Source organism: Dermacentor variabilis, chromosome 2, assembly GCF_050947875.1.
Source record: "Dermacentor variabilis isolate Ectoservices chromosome 2, ASM5094787v1, whole genome shotgun sequence".
Classification (NCBI taxonomy): domain Eukaryota; kingdom Metazoa; phylum Arthropoda; class Arachnida; order Ixodida; family Ixodidae; genus Dermacentor; species Dermacentor variabilis.
Window position 1 is genome coordinate 60,457,901 of NC_134569.1, and position 14,395 is coordinate 60,472,295.

Sequence of the window (14,395 nt, forward strand, 5' to 3'; positions counted from 1 at the left end):
TGCTTTCGGTTCTATAGCTTGCAGTGACAACCAGTGAAACCTTCTCAGTCCGTTTTTACATTGGTAGCTTCACGAAAGAGCCGCAGCTAACGAAGCCAAAGAGGCCCTATTACTCACATTGCCACTTTTGACGTCGTACATCAGTATGTCACCAGATTTTTTTCCGACGCAAAGTGACTGGAACTCCGACAAGAAAACGAAGCTTGAAATGACGCCGCCGTCATTGCCCAGCTCGCCAACCAGGGTCTTGGTCTCCTAAAACATAATTCAGGTGATCACTTCTGAGTTGCTCAACAGATTGGTTGTGCCATCAAGCATGCAGAGACCAACGCCGACTTAAGTACCTCTAAATCGCTCCCAAGAGAAACGATGCAGTTTCCACTGACGATGTAAACGATTCCGGAATCAGCGTCGGAGCAAATGCGGCAGTTGGTGTCTACCAATGAAAGTTTTTTAGTTAATGTCTTTCGAAGCTGTAGATTTCGCATGGCTGATATTCTTAGCTCACGCTACAGAAAGCGTGCACTTGTCAACACAAGATCCAAGCCTCTGAAAGCCGTAGCAGAAAACCGCACTAAACAGATCAAGCAGAAATACAGAACCGCACGCACGCGCTACTCAGTGTTGCTGTCTTAGGTCAGATGTTTCGCTAAAGTTGTCGAGTATTTATGCTCCAACAAGTCTACAATTATACGCGTACGCCAATTATACAAGTCAACAAATATCACAAATAACAATAAAGGTAATTTCAGACAATATAAAGACACAAATGACCTATATAGGCATAACATATTTAGATGACCGTTTGTTTTTCTTATGCAGCTTTTGCAGTTTCTGTTCTGCTCTCTCTCTCTCTCTCCCTCTCTCAGTATGCTTTGCTAGCTTCAGTTTCCTTTTTTCGTTCTTCCTCGTCTCATTCTTCTATATTATTATTATTATTATTATTATTATTATTATTATTATTATTATTATTATTATTGTTGCTGTTGTTGCGCGCGCGCGCGCGCGCGTGTGTGTGTGTATGTGTGTGTGTGTGTGTGTGTGAATAGTGTACCACATATCGTACGAGTGGTCATAACGCCTCCCTCACCAGGGCCATTTTTATTCGCGTGATAACGGTTCTTGCGATAACTGCATAGTGTTACGATCGGCCTGGAGTGGTGCTGAACTGCAAACCTTTCACGGCCTGCTGCAGTTGTTTCGATCGATCTGCGATGTTGGCGATCTTCGGAGAAGCGACCTTCGAACCTTTCCCGGCACGCTGCGACTACTCGCTTTGTAAAGCTGACAATGCACCTCCTGCGGACAGCCAGCAAGTCTAGCCACGTCCGGCGGACCGAGTATTGTTCGTTGATTCGCTGCCGTCTTCACGGTCTACTTGGAATAGGAGAACTCCTGGAAAAGGGTGTTTTGCGGTGCTTTCTCACGGGCCCCAGAATTCGCCACAGTCAATGGACAGACGCGGCGGCTAGCTGCGGGGTCAGCTCTGGGATCAAGAGGCGCCTGCTTGGGTCAAGCGCATCAACTCCTGTCTACGACGACCCACTCTCCTCGGTGTGTTCAGTGAAACCAAAGTGCGGAAGTGAGTGTGTGAACCCTCCCCCTCAAAGGCAGGTCTTCTACGATGAGTTTGGATGCTCCCATTGGACGAAGGTTGAACGGCAGTTTTCCCTCACCTAGGCATCTAGGGAGGACAGAGGGTTTTTAAGCAGCCGTTGTCGGCTGTTCGAGGTGCTTTCTTTTTCAGTCATGCTAGACTGATGAAGTGTAACGTTCTCCATCCTTCATGCAGATATTGTACATAATTCCCGTATTCCTCGTTCTCGATGAGAACAAGTCCCTCCTTTCAACAACGTCCTTAGCGCGGATGAGTCGGACAACTGCATGGGCCAGCTACCACTTAATTCATGCCCGACCCCAACTTTTACAATGGTTGAGCCAGTTCGGGCAGTTCTTCAAGGGCGGTTATGAACAGGCCTGCGAGGCGTCCATCGCTTAATGCGTCGAAGAAAGACTTTCGTCAACCAAAAGCCTTACAGTTCGGCTAATTAATAAATGCCGTCAACGCCCTGACCATGCAGTCAAGAAACCCAGAATTCGATCGCCTCGCCGACCGAGGGTACAAAATTTTCTCCACTTTGCTTTGGAACGGTGTATGAAGACTGCGCAGTGTGCCACTAGCGAAACTATTCGACCATCGTAAGAGCACTGCGGGAACTTGATTAAGAAAGAAGTGTTAGACGCATCGCCTTCGAGCATTTCGTACAGAGGCATACGAACTATTTTTCGAGTGTGTTGTGCACAGAATAAATAACCAATTTTGTTCTGTGTGTAAGGAGTGGGAGGGGGCGAGGGGACGTGGCAATACGAAGCTGCACCGCGTTGGCTGCTCACTGCTAGGTGACGTAAGAAGAACTTCGCCTCGAGGGGTGCGGCTTTTCACTCGCTGCAGCCTCCCGGTTTCGATTTCTAATAGCCGAAATTTGTCGTGCCACAGTTAGGCGGGTAATTGCATTTTCCCCCATCAAAGAGTTGATATGGCTTGTACGGAAAATTTGCTTCGATTTACCAACTACGATGAGCTTCCTAAAACTAAAGCTTCCAAGTTAATTAATGAATTTTCGTTAATTAGCGACCACTTAACATGTATAACCAGCCACCTCGTGGTCGCCACCACTGACGACATGTATCTGAAGGAACCGTCCTTTTAGTTGCGCTTGCGTTAGTTGCACTGCTGCATCTTGGAGGCATATTAAATGCGATAGCACAACTAACGCAAGCGCAAATGCAGCACATGGAACAACAGCAAGCTATACTGAGTGTACTTGCCGCTGGTGCGATGCGCCGAGATACAGTGAAGCCGGAAATGTTTGGTGGTAGCACAGGCTGGTGCCGCGCTCTCGGGTTAGATTTTTTCCAGTGCGCGTGTGAGCAGAACCAGCGGTTAAGCACCTGAATCCGATCGGATACTTAACATGCGCCCGTACCTATGTGGCAACGCTAAAGAATGGTACTATCTGCGCATCATAGAACATATGAAATGAACACGGAAAACGGGAAAAAAATGTTATTCGGGTATTTCATTTGAAACCAGTCGCCTCCTCTTCTCCATCTTTGTCGTCTTTGTTATCGGTTCACCCCGGATCACTACAACATACACACTACCTATGCACATACGACTCTGAACTTTTACACGCCACTGCATAAAAGCGTGTACATACATAGGCTATCTACATGCATCAAAGCTACAAATCGCACAGCCCATAACAATCAATGGTAGACATCACTTTATTTCATAGCCACTTGTCCAGACCGGTTTCACTGAATATGTCTAACACTGCTCTTGCTACTCGCACCCCATTCTCGGCATCTTCCGAGACTCCTATATACATAAGAGTTGCATGTGAAATAGGCTAGGACTCTAGAGAAGACACAGTCGCACACTCTGGTCACACGCGGCAAGCACATGGTGAATACTCTTTGGGGTAGAGTATAGACACAGTCAGGATTATCCTCGTGTTCATTTTCTTTTTTTTTTTTTTTCATGTGCTGCCGTGTATCTGCTGCACCATGTGTCAGGCCACCTACATAGCAGTGTTTCCTGGTCTCGTCGAATCCTAAGGGGCAGCTGAAAACTGAAACCTGTGTCCGGTCTGTGCAGGTGGTCGTGGAAATGATTGGGATGCTCACAATAATATTTCAAGACTGTTCTCACTGAGTGTGAAAGAAGGGAAGCAACGTCTGCTCGTGGAAAAGTGATTCATTGGAAGATGGCGTAGGTGTGTGCCACTTTCAGTTCAGCATAGGCATGTTTATGGCCCGCTATTTCTCGATGGCTTGGAATCCATTACATTGTTACTGTACATGTCCTTTATGATATGCGCCACTGTACAGGATTATGACGTCAGCGACTATGCAGTGGATGTTATGCATTTCGAACTCTGTTCATCTAATTATAAAGTAGGCTGAGATTCAATTGTTTGTCAAGCTGATGCTAGCAGTCCGAGATGAGCGAGCGCTGGGTCGTCGAGTAAACCGCAGCCTGCACGGCGTATATTGGCGGTAATAATGACGGGCGAATATTAACACAAAAACAATGCCGAGACGGGACAGGACCGGTGGACTTGACAGAATCTGCAGGTGCTTTTCTTTTTCGAGGGACACTGAAGAGAACATATGTTTTTTTAATCAGCATTAGTAAATTACCCTTCTAGAATAATAAAAAGAAAGCCAATCTTACCGTGAGAAAGAGACTAGGTAAGCAAGAAAAGGAGCAAAAACGAAATACGGATGGCGACGCCGCCTAGATGTTTCAGGAGTGTTTACTGTTGGGCTATAGTTGGCACATGATTTTAAGTACAAAAACAGCGAAAAAAAAAAACGGGACAAGAAAGGCAAGAGAGACAAACGCAAGCTCGCCATGATTTAATGAATTTTGACGGCGTCTGCTCAGGTTTATGCGGGTGTTTCAGCTAACTTTAGCCAGAGGTTAAAAATATGCCGACGCACTCTAAGACGACGCAAACAAATGCATATTGCTCACTTGTGTATGTGGTGTGTCACGCTATTCTTTTTGTTTTGCTTAATTAGATAATTAATCAGGATTAATTAACCAACTTCTGAAGCAACGAAGCTAGGGAAAAAAATCCAGTTAGAAAGTTGCAAAGCGGTTTGCAAAACGTCCGAATAAGCATTTTCCGTCTTTTCATCTATTAAGAATTAGCGTTTTTCAGTTTCAGCTTACTGCGGATGCCCACAAAAAAAAAAAAAAAACGCGACATGCCCGCTTGCGCGTCGCGATTGCACTGCTCCCAAGCGTTCCGCGCACGAACTCACAAACGAACATAGCATTTAGCAGGGCTATAGTATGGGCAGGTCATGTAATGCGCAGATTAGATAACCGTTGGACCATTAGGGCGACAGAATGGGTACCAAGAGAAGGGAAGCGCAGTAGAGGACGGCAGAAGACTATAGGTAGTGCGACGAAATTGGGAACAAGGTTTGGGTACGGGCTAGTTGGTATTCCATGGTATCAATCGTCGCGTACAGCGCATACATAGACGAGGGACAAAAAAGGACGACGAAGACAAGTGCTGTCTTCGTCGTACTTTTTTGTCCCTCGTCTATGTATGCGCTGTAAGTGACGATTGATACCATGGAAATTAGGAAATTTGCAGGTGCTAGTTGGAATCGGTTGACGCAGGACAGGGGTAATTGGAGATCGCAGGGAGAGAGGCCCTGCAGTGGACATAAAATATGATGATGATGATGATGATGATGATGATGATGATGATGATTCGAGGGAGCATCATGCGACCCCAGGCAATTGGTGCATTTGAGAAACGTGGCTGTACAAGAGTCTGCAGCGTGGGGCTCACTGCAGCGTGAGCAAACTCTCGTGTTGTCGCACACGGCGCTCACGTGTCCCAGCCTCATACAATTGCGGCGTTGGAGTGGCCTTGGTATGAATGGTCGCTCAGGGTGTCTAAAGTGGCCCACCTTGACGTGTGAAATAGGAGTCTCGCCCTTGAAAATAATTTTCACACAGTGGGATGTGCCTAGGCGATACACATGTGTTATCGCGATGCCATCAACGGCAGGCTTCACTAGAATCGGCAAGTCATCGCTGGAGATGGAGACGTCCACGTCGTAGACGACACCAGTAGTGGAACCACTGTTCAGTGCAGTCTCAGGTGTGACGTCGGTATCCAAATCATTTTTTCGTGTGTTGACTCTAACGTCCGTTACCTGCTTTGGCGCCACCGCTTCAAGTTGCACCGATACAGACTGTCTATTGAGCCGCCTCAGGTTATCGGTAGCGAGTTCCGGTACAAATAGAATCGTATTGTCTGTAGTATTCTGAGTTGTTCCTGCCGTTGGCGTGCTCGAAGATATCGATGCCCTGGTGGTGTGTCTTCGTTTCGCCTTGCGGCTCCGCACAAGCTCGAATGTGCCATCGGAGAAGTCCTCACTGCTGAGCGAGTAGACGCTGGTGTCATCGCCATCGGTGCCGCTCTGGAGGTCAGTCCACTTCCTAGACGCAGCAGCCGCTAAAGTAGCCATTCCCGGCAGAGACACGAGGACGTCAACTTGCATCCGCGCCACGAACCATGCCGGCTTTCCAAAGTGTACGCAGAAATGAGGAGAAAACAGCTGAGCTAGAGAAATAGCGTCCTGGCTCGCAGACACTTGGTCTTCGTATTCGTTTTCGCCTTAAGTTGGCATATGGGCCGTGCGGCTGGAGCAAGAAGGGATAGCAAGTTAGAGAGCACTAAACAAAGGCTTCCCATTTTGAGCTCTAAGCGTATGTCCTCCGTGGTTCTCGAGTGTTCTAAATGTGCGAGTCCTTTTGTTCCAATTTGGTGTCCTTGAAAGCACTAACTACTGCAACATGATAAAGTTCCCTTGCGACGCCGCCGTCTCGGTGACGTGCTTGGCAGTGCGCGTGAACACTTTGTGCTGTACTTGCTGCTGATTGCCGGTCTTGTGATTAGGCATGTATACACCAGATCCGGCCCGTATTCACAAAGGATCTGGTACTGCAGACAGGTTCGTAAAAACAAGCTTGCGCTGATCCTATTGGAGAACATATATCATCGGCGAGGACGGCTGTCTAATGAACTCTTCCTATTACCGAAAATCTTAACGAAATTGTTCCCATGAGTATTAGGAGAACGCGCAAGAACAAGGCATTGCGCACAGCTACGCAATCACTAGTTTCCTTGCGCAACATCAACCGAGAAAACTGAAGACTTAAAAGAAGGAGGGAGAAAATAATGCAGAGAAAGGCAGGGAGGTTAACCAGATGTAGTTCCGGTTGGCTACCCTGCGCAGGGGGAAGGGTTAAGAGGGATAAAAAGAGAAACAGAGTGGAAGGGGGAGATAGAAAGAAAGGGAGACAAGCACGAACAAAGCGCGTACACTACAGAACGGTAGGGGGCGGCATTCTTAGAGTCTGTCGTGAAGCCCCGTAGACCGCAAGAACGTTAATAGCGCGAATAAGGCCTTCAACGCGGATGTTCTTTCGGAGCATTGGCCTAAAGCTTTTAGTTCTGAAAGTGGACGATTGTCCAGCTTGTCCAGTACCCTGCACATCACTTGTCTCTCAGCACTGTATCGCGGGCAGACACAGATAATGTGTGCGAGCGTCTCGTCGATGTTACATGTGTCGCACGTGGGGCTGTCGGCCATTCCTATGAGGAAAGCATAGGCGTTTGTAAACGCAACGCCTAGCCACAGACGGTAAAGCATGGTCTGTTCACGTCGTGGTAATCCAGGCGGGAGGTGCATCCGTATGTCCGGAGACAACGAACGCAACCGACACATGGTGAAAACATTTGAGTCCCACAGGGGCAAAGTACACTCACGGGACATCAATCGCAGCCCAGCCGCAGCGTCTGTTCGCGAAAGCGGAATGAAGACTCGTTGACCACTTTCATGTGCCGATCGGGCGGCTTCGTCGGCTTGGTCATTCCCGCTGATGTTACAATGTCCTGGAAGCCACTGAAAGATTATGTTGTGTCCCTTATCATAGCTTTGATGATATATGTGCCGAATTTCTGAGGCCAGTTGTTCATTGGGTCCGTGGCGCATTGGGCTTCGTATGCACTGAAGGGCAGCCTTGGAGTCACTGAAGACTGTCCATTGTTGCGGCGGTTTCTGCTTAATGAAATCAAGTGCAGCACGGAGCGCCGCGAGTTCTGCACCCGTTGATGTGGTCACACATGAAGTTCTTAACTTGATTTCCTCAGATTGTGCCGGGATGATGACTGCAGCAGCAGCGCTGTTGAGTTTTACTGAGCCATCTGTGTATACATGTTTCCGGAATCTGTGCACGTTGTGAATGTGCTCCAAAGTTGCTTGCTTCAAAGATTGCAATGGCGCTCCAGCTTTCTTTCTGACTCCTGGAATTGTCAGTTGCACTTGCGGCCGGTGCAGACACCACAATGGATCTGACAATCGTGAAGCGGGCGTAAATTCTGATGGCAAGTACGACTGATGTCTTACAATAGTTTTAGCAAAAGTTGAAAGTGGCCTTTTTGCTGGCAAGCAAGCAAGATGGTGTGAGGGAATCCGAGTCAGGTGTCGGATGTGCGCTCTCAGGACATCTGTATCAATGTAGACTGTCAAAGGCGCGTCTCTGGCTATGGCCATTGTCGCAATCGATGACGTTGTTTTGGGAAGACCGAGACAAGTCCTGAGTGCTTGGGCTTGCACGCTCTGTAGTTTGCGATTATTCGTAGTACAAGTATTACCTATTACAGGTAAGCTGTACCGCAGGAAGCCCAAAAACAGTGCTCGATATAGTTGCAACATTGACGGTACTGTTGCGCCCCAGGACTTCCCGCCGAGAAACGCCAGAAGGTCCACAATGGCGGCCAAACGCTTCGTCATGTACGAGATGTGAGGGCTCCAAGACAAGTCTCTATCAATGATGACGCCAAGAAATCGGTGCGTTCGTCTATATCGTATGATTTGGTCATTAATCCGCAAAGCATACGGGGACATCGATGTACGAGTAAAAGCAACGACTGCACATTTCTCAGCAGAAAGCTCCAGGCCTTGTCTTCTTAGGTATCTTGACACAGCCGTTGAGGCTTTCTGAAGTCGTGCGCGGACTTGTACACGTGTCACGCCTGAAGCCCATATGCAAATGTCGTCTGCATATACGGAGAGCTGTACGGTTTGCGGTAACGAATCAGCGAGACCAACGAGCACCAGGTTGAAAAGGGTAGGGCTGAGTACTCCGCCTTGCGGTACACCACGACTGGTATAGCTAGATGGCGTTGGTCCGTCTTCAGTCAAAATAAAGAAAGATCTTCCATGCAAATAGTTGCATATCCAGCGAAAGGTGCGTCCACCAATCCCTACAGCTTCTAAGGCGTCCAGAATTGCCTGATGATCTACATTGTCGTACGCACCTTTAACATCAAGGAATAGGGCCGCAGTGATTCGTTTCAGATGTTTCTGGTGTTGTACGTATGTTACGAGGTCGATAACGCTATCTATTGACGAGCGGCCACGTCGAAAACCAGCCATTACCTCTGGATAGACGTTGTAGAATTCCAAGTACCATTCTAGCCGTGCAAGTATCATTCTTTCCATTACCTTGCCGACACAGCTGGCCAGTGCTATTGGACGGTAAGATGATAATTCCAACGGGGATTTGCCAGCCTTGAGGAGTGGAACAAGCCGGCTGGATTTCCACGTTGTAGGGACCAAGCCGTCACGCCATGATGCGTTGTATAGGCCAAGAAGGGCATCTCTGGCCTCTGGACCAAGGTTTACAAGCGCAGAGTATGTGATGCCATCGTGTCCTGGTGACGAAGATCGCCTGCAACCAGCAAGTGCGGCCTCCAGTTCTTCGATTGAGAAAGCAGCGTCCATACGAGGATCCCGGGAGCAAGGGGGCACAATGGGAATAGGTGCGCAAGGTGAATACGTGAGCGCCGGACCCGCAATCCTTGCGCAGTAATCTTCGGCTACCTCGACTTCTCGGCGTCCTTGATGTAGGGCTAGAGACTTAAATGGACGACGCTGTTGAGGAGCTGTTCGAAGACCACGGATTGTTCTCCAGACAACCGACAGAGGTTTACGTGGGTCGAGAGACTCACAAAACGACTTCCAGCGTTGATTGTGGATTACAGCAAGGCGACGCTGAATTTTCTTTTGAATGCGTCTGGCCTCTCTAAGGTCGTAGAGTGATTTAGTCCGTCGGTACCGTCGCTCCGCTCGCCGGCGGATTGCACGGAGGCTCTGTATTTCCGAATCAAAATCCGTGTAGTTCTCTAATGGCCGAAATGAGCGCAAAGAATCCTGCATAGCCTTGGCGATCTCAAATTCTAGTGTGGACGAAATGCTTTCGTGGCATGCGTCTTCCATAAGGGATTTAAACACGGGCCAATCTATAGCTTGTTTAAAATTTGATGGAACGGATTTGGTGAGGCCTTTTATCTTCAGGTAGGTAGGAATGTGGTCGCTTCCGTGGGTTTCTATATCTGCGAACCAATGGACGCGGCGAGTGAGGCATCGCGAAACAAATGCTAAGTCTAAACAACTACTGTATGTCCGGCCGCGCAGAAACGTGGGACTGCCATCATTTAGACAACAAAGTTCATGGTCGCAAGCAAAGGACACGAGGTTTCTTCCTTTCGAATTTATCTTGTTGCTTCCCCAAAGTGAATGATGCGCGTTGAAGTCCCCAACAACAATCCATGGACCAGGTGTCGCATCTATAATGTCACTCAGTCTCTGCCTATCAAAACGACTTGATGGAGAAAGGTAAGCGCCCACTAAAGTAAACGCAAGGTTTTGTTGTTTCACGGTCAAACACACATACTGATTAATGTCATGTGGCCGCACTGGATGAACAACATACGTCAATTCACACCGTATGTAGATGGTCACTTTGCTAATGTCAGTACAAGTCGATGACACATGAGGTTCATAGCCTGAGATCCGGACGGGTGTCTGTAGCTTCGGTTCACAGACGACAACAATGGGGAATCGATTGGTGAAAAATTGGAGGACGCTTAAGCTTCGCCTTCAAGAGTGGAACGCGACAGCGTTCCCGTCGACCCGCCAAGGGGTATTGGGCTACGGCGCAGCGACAACGCGCCCCGCATCGGACGCGGTGAGCGTCAAGCAACGCAGCGTTCGGCGCGACAACGAAATGCGCGCCTCAGCAAGCGACGCACGCCTGAGCCTTCTAAGGTAACACCGCGTTCACTAGAGGCGCTTTTGTACCGCTTTGAAGCATCGAACTCGTGGCTCAGTGGTAACGTCTCCGTCTCACACTCCGGAGACCCTGGTTCGATTCCCACCCAGCCAATCTTGGAAGTTGCTTTTTATTTATGAAGTGCCTGCCGTGATTTATCGCTCACGGCCAACGCCGCGGACGCCGACGCCGACACCGACGCCGACGCCGACGACACCGGCTTTTCTGCGACACGAGCTCCTTAACGCTATCGCGTTAAAAACGTAATGGCGAAAATCACTGCGGGATTTCAGGCCACGGGCATTCCATTGCATAATAGATGCTTCCTTGACTTGTCTGAAGAACGGCTGACGCGGTAGAGCCATTGTGCTTGCTACTCGAGGCTCGCAAGAACCGGATCCAGGCCGTCCAGCACTTGTAGTGCACCTCGAGCAGATGGCGTCTGCATGTCGTTTAACAACACGCGAATGACATTCATTAGAGATCTTATTATGGCGATTACTTGCTTGTCTTGACCTCGCACATGGTCTGTGCCCTCATTGGTTCGTCGGTAGTCCACCGTCGACCTTTGTTGGGCTGGAGGACTTAATGTCGGAAGTGCAGGCCAGTCGATTGCAGTAGAGGTATGCACTGCGTCATCAGACACCGTGTTGTTAGTGTGGGTGAGCGCCTTGGGAGCACCAGCCTCAGGAAGTATCGGCTGTCTCGCGACGGTATCAGCATTTCTTGTAGACGAGGATCGTCTACGGTGACGGCGGACACTACGCCGTCGTACTTTGGCGGCGGCCGCTCTGTGAGTTGAGTTGTCTCTCACCATTTGTTTGAGGACTTTCCGCTCGGTCTTGTGTCTCGGGCAGTCTTTCGACGATGCTTCATGGGGACCGGAGCAATTGGCACATTTGAAGTGAGTCGCACGGCAAGCATCTGCACTGTGCTGCTCAGAACATCTCGCGCACACGGTCGAATTTTTGCATATGCCGCTGACATGCCCGATCTGCAAACAATTACGACACTGAAGTGGTCTTGGAATGAACGGTCGCACTGGATGACGAAAAAATCCAACTTTCACGTGGGATGGCAAGCTACCTCCCTTGAAAGTTATCCTCACACAGCGTGAATCTCCTAGGCGACGGATTTCAATAATAGGAACATCTGCTGTGGCGGGTTTGACCAAAATAGGCAGATCGTTGTCGTCGATTGACTCATCGACATCATAAATCACACCTGATATAGTATTGCTGTCCTGTGGTATTATGGTGCGAACATTTATCTTGCCCAGCATTTTCACTGTACTCAAGATATCCAATGCTGCCCTGTTCTTGACATCAACCGCGAGAATGTTCTTACGGGTGTTAACTCTCATATCCGTGATCTCATTTGGAACAACAGCCTCTAGTGTTACAGATACGGCTTGCCTGTTTAGCCGATTCAGGTTGTCGGTCGGCGTCACGGGTAAGAAGAGGATGGTATGAGCCGTGTCATGGGCCTTTGCTGCCGCCGTCGTCCTTGTTGAAGACGAGGCGGCAGTGACGATTCTCCTCTTTCCTTTTTGCCTCACAACTGTCAAGTAGTCGCCGTCATCCGACAGATCTTCTTCGGAAGCAGAGTAGTACAGCAGGGTGTCCTCGCTGCCTGTGTCGCTCATCAGGTGATTGCGCTTCCTCGGAGCGCTCGACGCTGTGACGTCGGTCTCCTCCGGACGTCTAGCTGACTCCGCTTCCATCGCCGAAGGTCTCGGAAGCGGCGCCTCCCGAAAACACGCAAAAATACTCGCAAAAAGAGAACAGTAGAAAAAGGGGTTCCACACAAGAGCCACTTCTTCGTCTTCTCCTCGACTTAAAAAAAATCGACTTAAAAGAAAAAGATCAATGAACGAATGCGACAATGAGAGCTAATAATTTCGGGCTTTATAGAGTGCAATGTATTCCCTTAACCTAATTTTGAGTGAAGATGTAGCGCAGTTTGCCAAGCGTTCATATTGTCAAGCGTTCATTTTGCCAAACGTTCGTTTTGTCATGTATATGGTGACGGAGCCCCGATGATTCCGGCATAAAGGCATGCGCTCGCTTAAATTAAGGGACACTAGAAGAAGGTAATTTGAGGTCTAATTGTAAACTATACCATTCCACAATACCAAAAAGGAAAAAGTCGCTCTTACGGTGAGAGGAAGCTTGGTAAGCTTGATCCCGGCCAAGGCGGCCACATTTCTATGGGGGCGAAATGGAAAAACACCCGTGTACTTGGATTTAGGGGCACGTTAAACCCCAGGTGGTCGAAATTTCCGGAGTCCTCCACTACGGCGTGCCTCATAATCAGAAAGTGGTTTTGGCTCGTAAAACCCCATAATTAAAATGAGCCAGAAAAGACACAAGAACGACGCCTCCTTGAAATTAAAGCACCACCTCACGCGCAACATAAAAAGAAAGAAAGAAAGAAAGTAAATGGAACTTTGACCTACACTTTCTTTTATAGTAATCGAGTTTTTACCACGAAACAAACTAAACTAGTGTTTTGAAAAGATGCTTGATCAGGTTAAATTGATTTACTGTTGTGTTCCTTTGCTTCGACCATGGAGTATATGTGGTCTGCGTTTCTTCCAGTGGTGACCAGGGCTCGATCGACCAGCCGCGGCTGTTCGACAGTTCTGTGCCAAAGAGTTCGATGCAGCACAGCCATTTGCTCAGACCGACGGAGCGCATGCAGAACGAACAGAAGAGAGAGCAGAAAAGCGCAACACCTGTCGTCTCAGCGCTAACGCAACTGTTACGAACGACAAAGGAAACGGGAAGAACAAAAGCAAGGAAGAGAAGCCGTAGGAAATGGCAGCGCCACAGAAGCAAGGAAGCAGAGGTGCGGTAGAAAGGTGAGGGCCTTGCTCATTTCGTCTTCGCGTCTCCTTTTCCACTTTCAGCGTTGTGGGAACGTGGGATCTCGGACTCGGCCGCGACCCTTAGGAAAGACACCGGGACCACACCATGCAACGTTTAATCTTTTAAAATTTTAAGCGGGGCCAGCTCTGACCATTGTGCCATGAGAGCGCTCAACGACAGCTCGGACCGTGCCCACGGCCAGTTGTTTTCTCTCTCTCAGCAGCCGGCGAGAGGCGCCCCATAGTATATAAATGAAGGTATATCATGTGTCCCAGTTAGCGTTAGCGAATATGTTAAAATAAAAAAAGGACGGTGCAAGATATATAATAACTGTGTTCGTTCGTCACAGGTCAGACGACCGAACACCGCAGATCCTCCGTATCTTGCACCGTGTTTCTTTCTTCTTTTTTTTCTTAAGACAGCCACGCTAGCGTTAGCTGGGACACCCTATATAATTAAATATATTAAATTTTATTGTACTAATAATTCCTTTGCTGTCTGTGTTTGTTCCCTCTATCCGTTACCTTCAAGTCAATATTTTTCCCCCGACGCCAGTCAGTCGTTCCTCATTGGCGCGTTGAAACCTCCCCGCTTTGTTGTTGTGGTTATCGTAATTTTATTGCAAAAATAAAAGATAGGAAAGAAGGAGGCTAGGCCACAAGCTTCGTATCTGTCTCACCTGTCTGCTGACACCCGAACGTTCCACGGCCACGGCGAAGTGAAATTATTTCAAATTTTTAGTTTAGCAGCAAATTTTAGTACAGCAGTACGCACTTTGCGTCCACCATCCGCTTCTTGGCCGACTCTC

At 48.5% G+C, this 14,395-nt stretch overlaps 2 protein-coding genes across 5 annotated transcripts in view; one reads left to right on the forward strand and one right to left on the reverse strand.

Annotated features, from left to right (window-relative positions):
• The window catches only part of Elp1 (elongator complex protein 1), a 230,558-nt gene that overhangs the window by 47,379 nt on the left and 168,784 nt on the right, over positions 1-14,395 (reverse strand). Inside the window, exons 1-2 of one of the 2 annotated variants that reach the window (XM_075680708.1) lie at positions 345-615; positions 118-255 (exon numbers count right to left, since the gene is read on the reverse strand). In XM_075680708.1, the coding sequence (XP_075536823.1) occupies positions 118-255; positions 345-488 (282 nt within the window). In that variant the 5' untranslated portion in view covers positions 489-615. Of the gene's footprint in view, positions 1-117; positions 256-344; positions 616-14,395 lie in introns of those variants that run through there. The other variant, XM_075680709.1, reaches the window with a different exon arrangement.
• The window catches only part of LOC142571959 (polyamine deacetylase HDAC10-like), a 62,882-nt gene continuing 62,007 nt past the window's right edge, over positions 13,521-14,395 (forward strand). For 2 of the 3 annotated variants that reach the window (XM_075680712.1, XM_075680713.1), the window contains exon 1: positions 13,521-13,580. The gene's annotated coding sequence lies outside the window, so the exon portion shown is untranslated. The remainder of the gene's footprint in view (positions 13,581-14,395) is intronic. The other variant, XM_075680714.1, reaches the window with a different exon arrangement.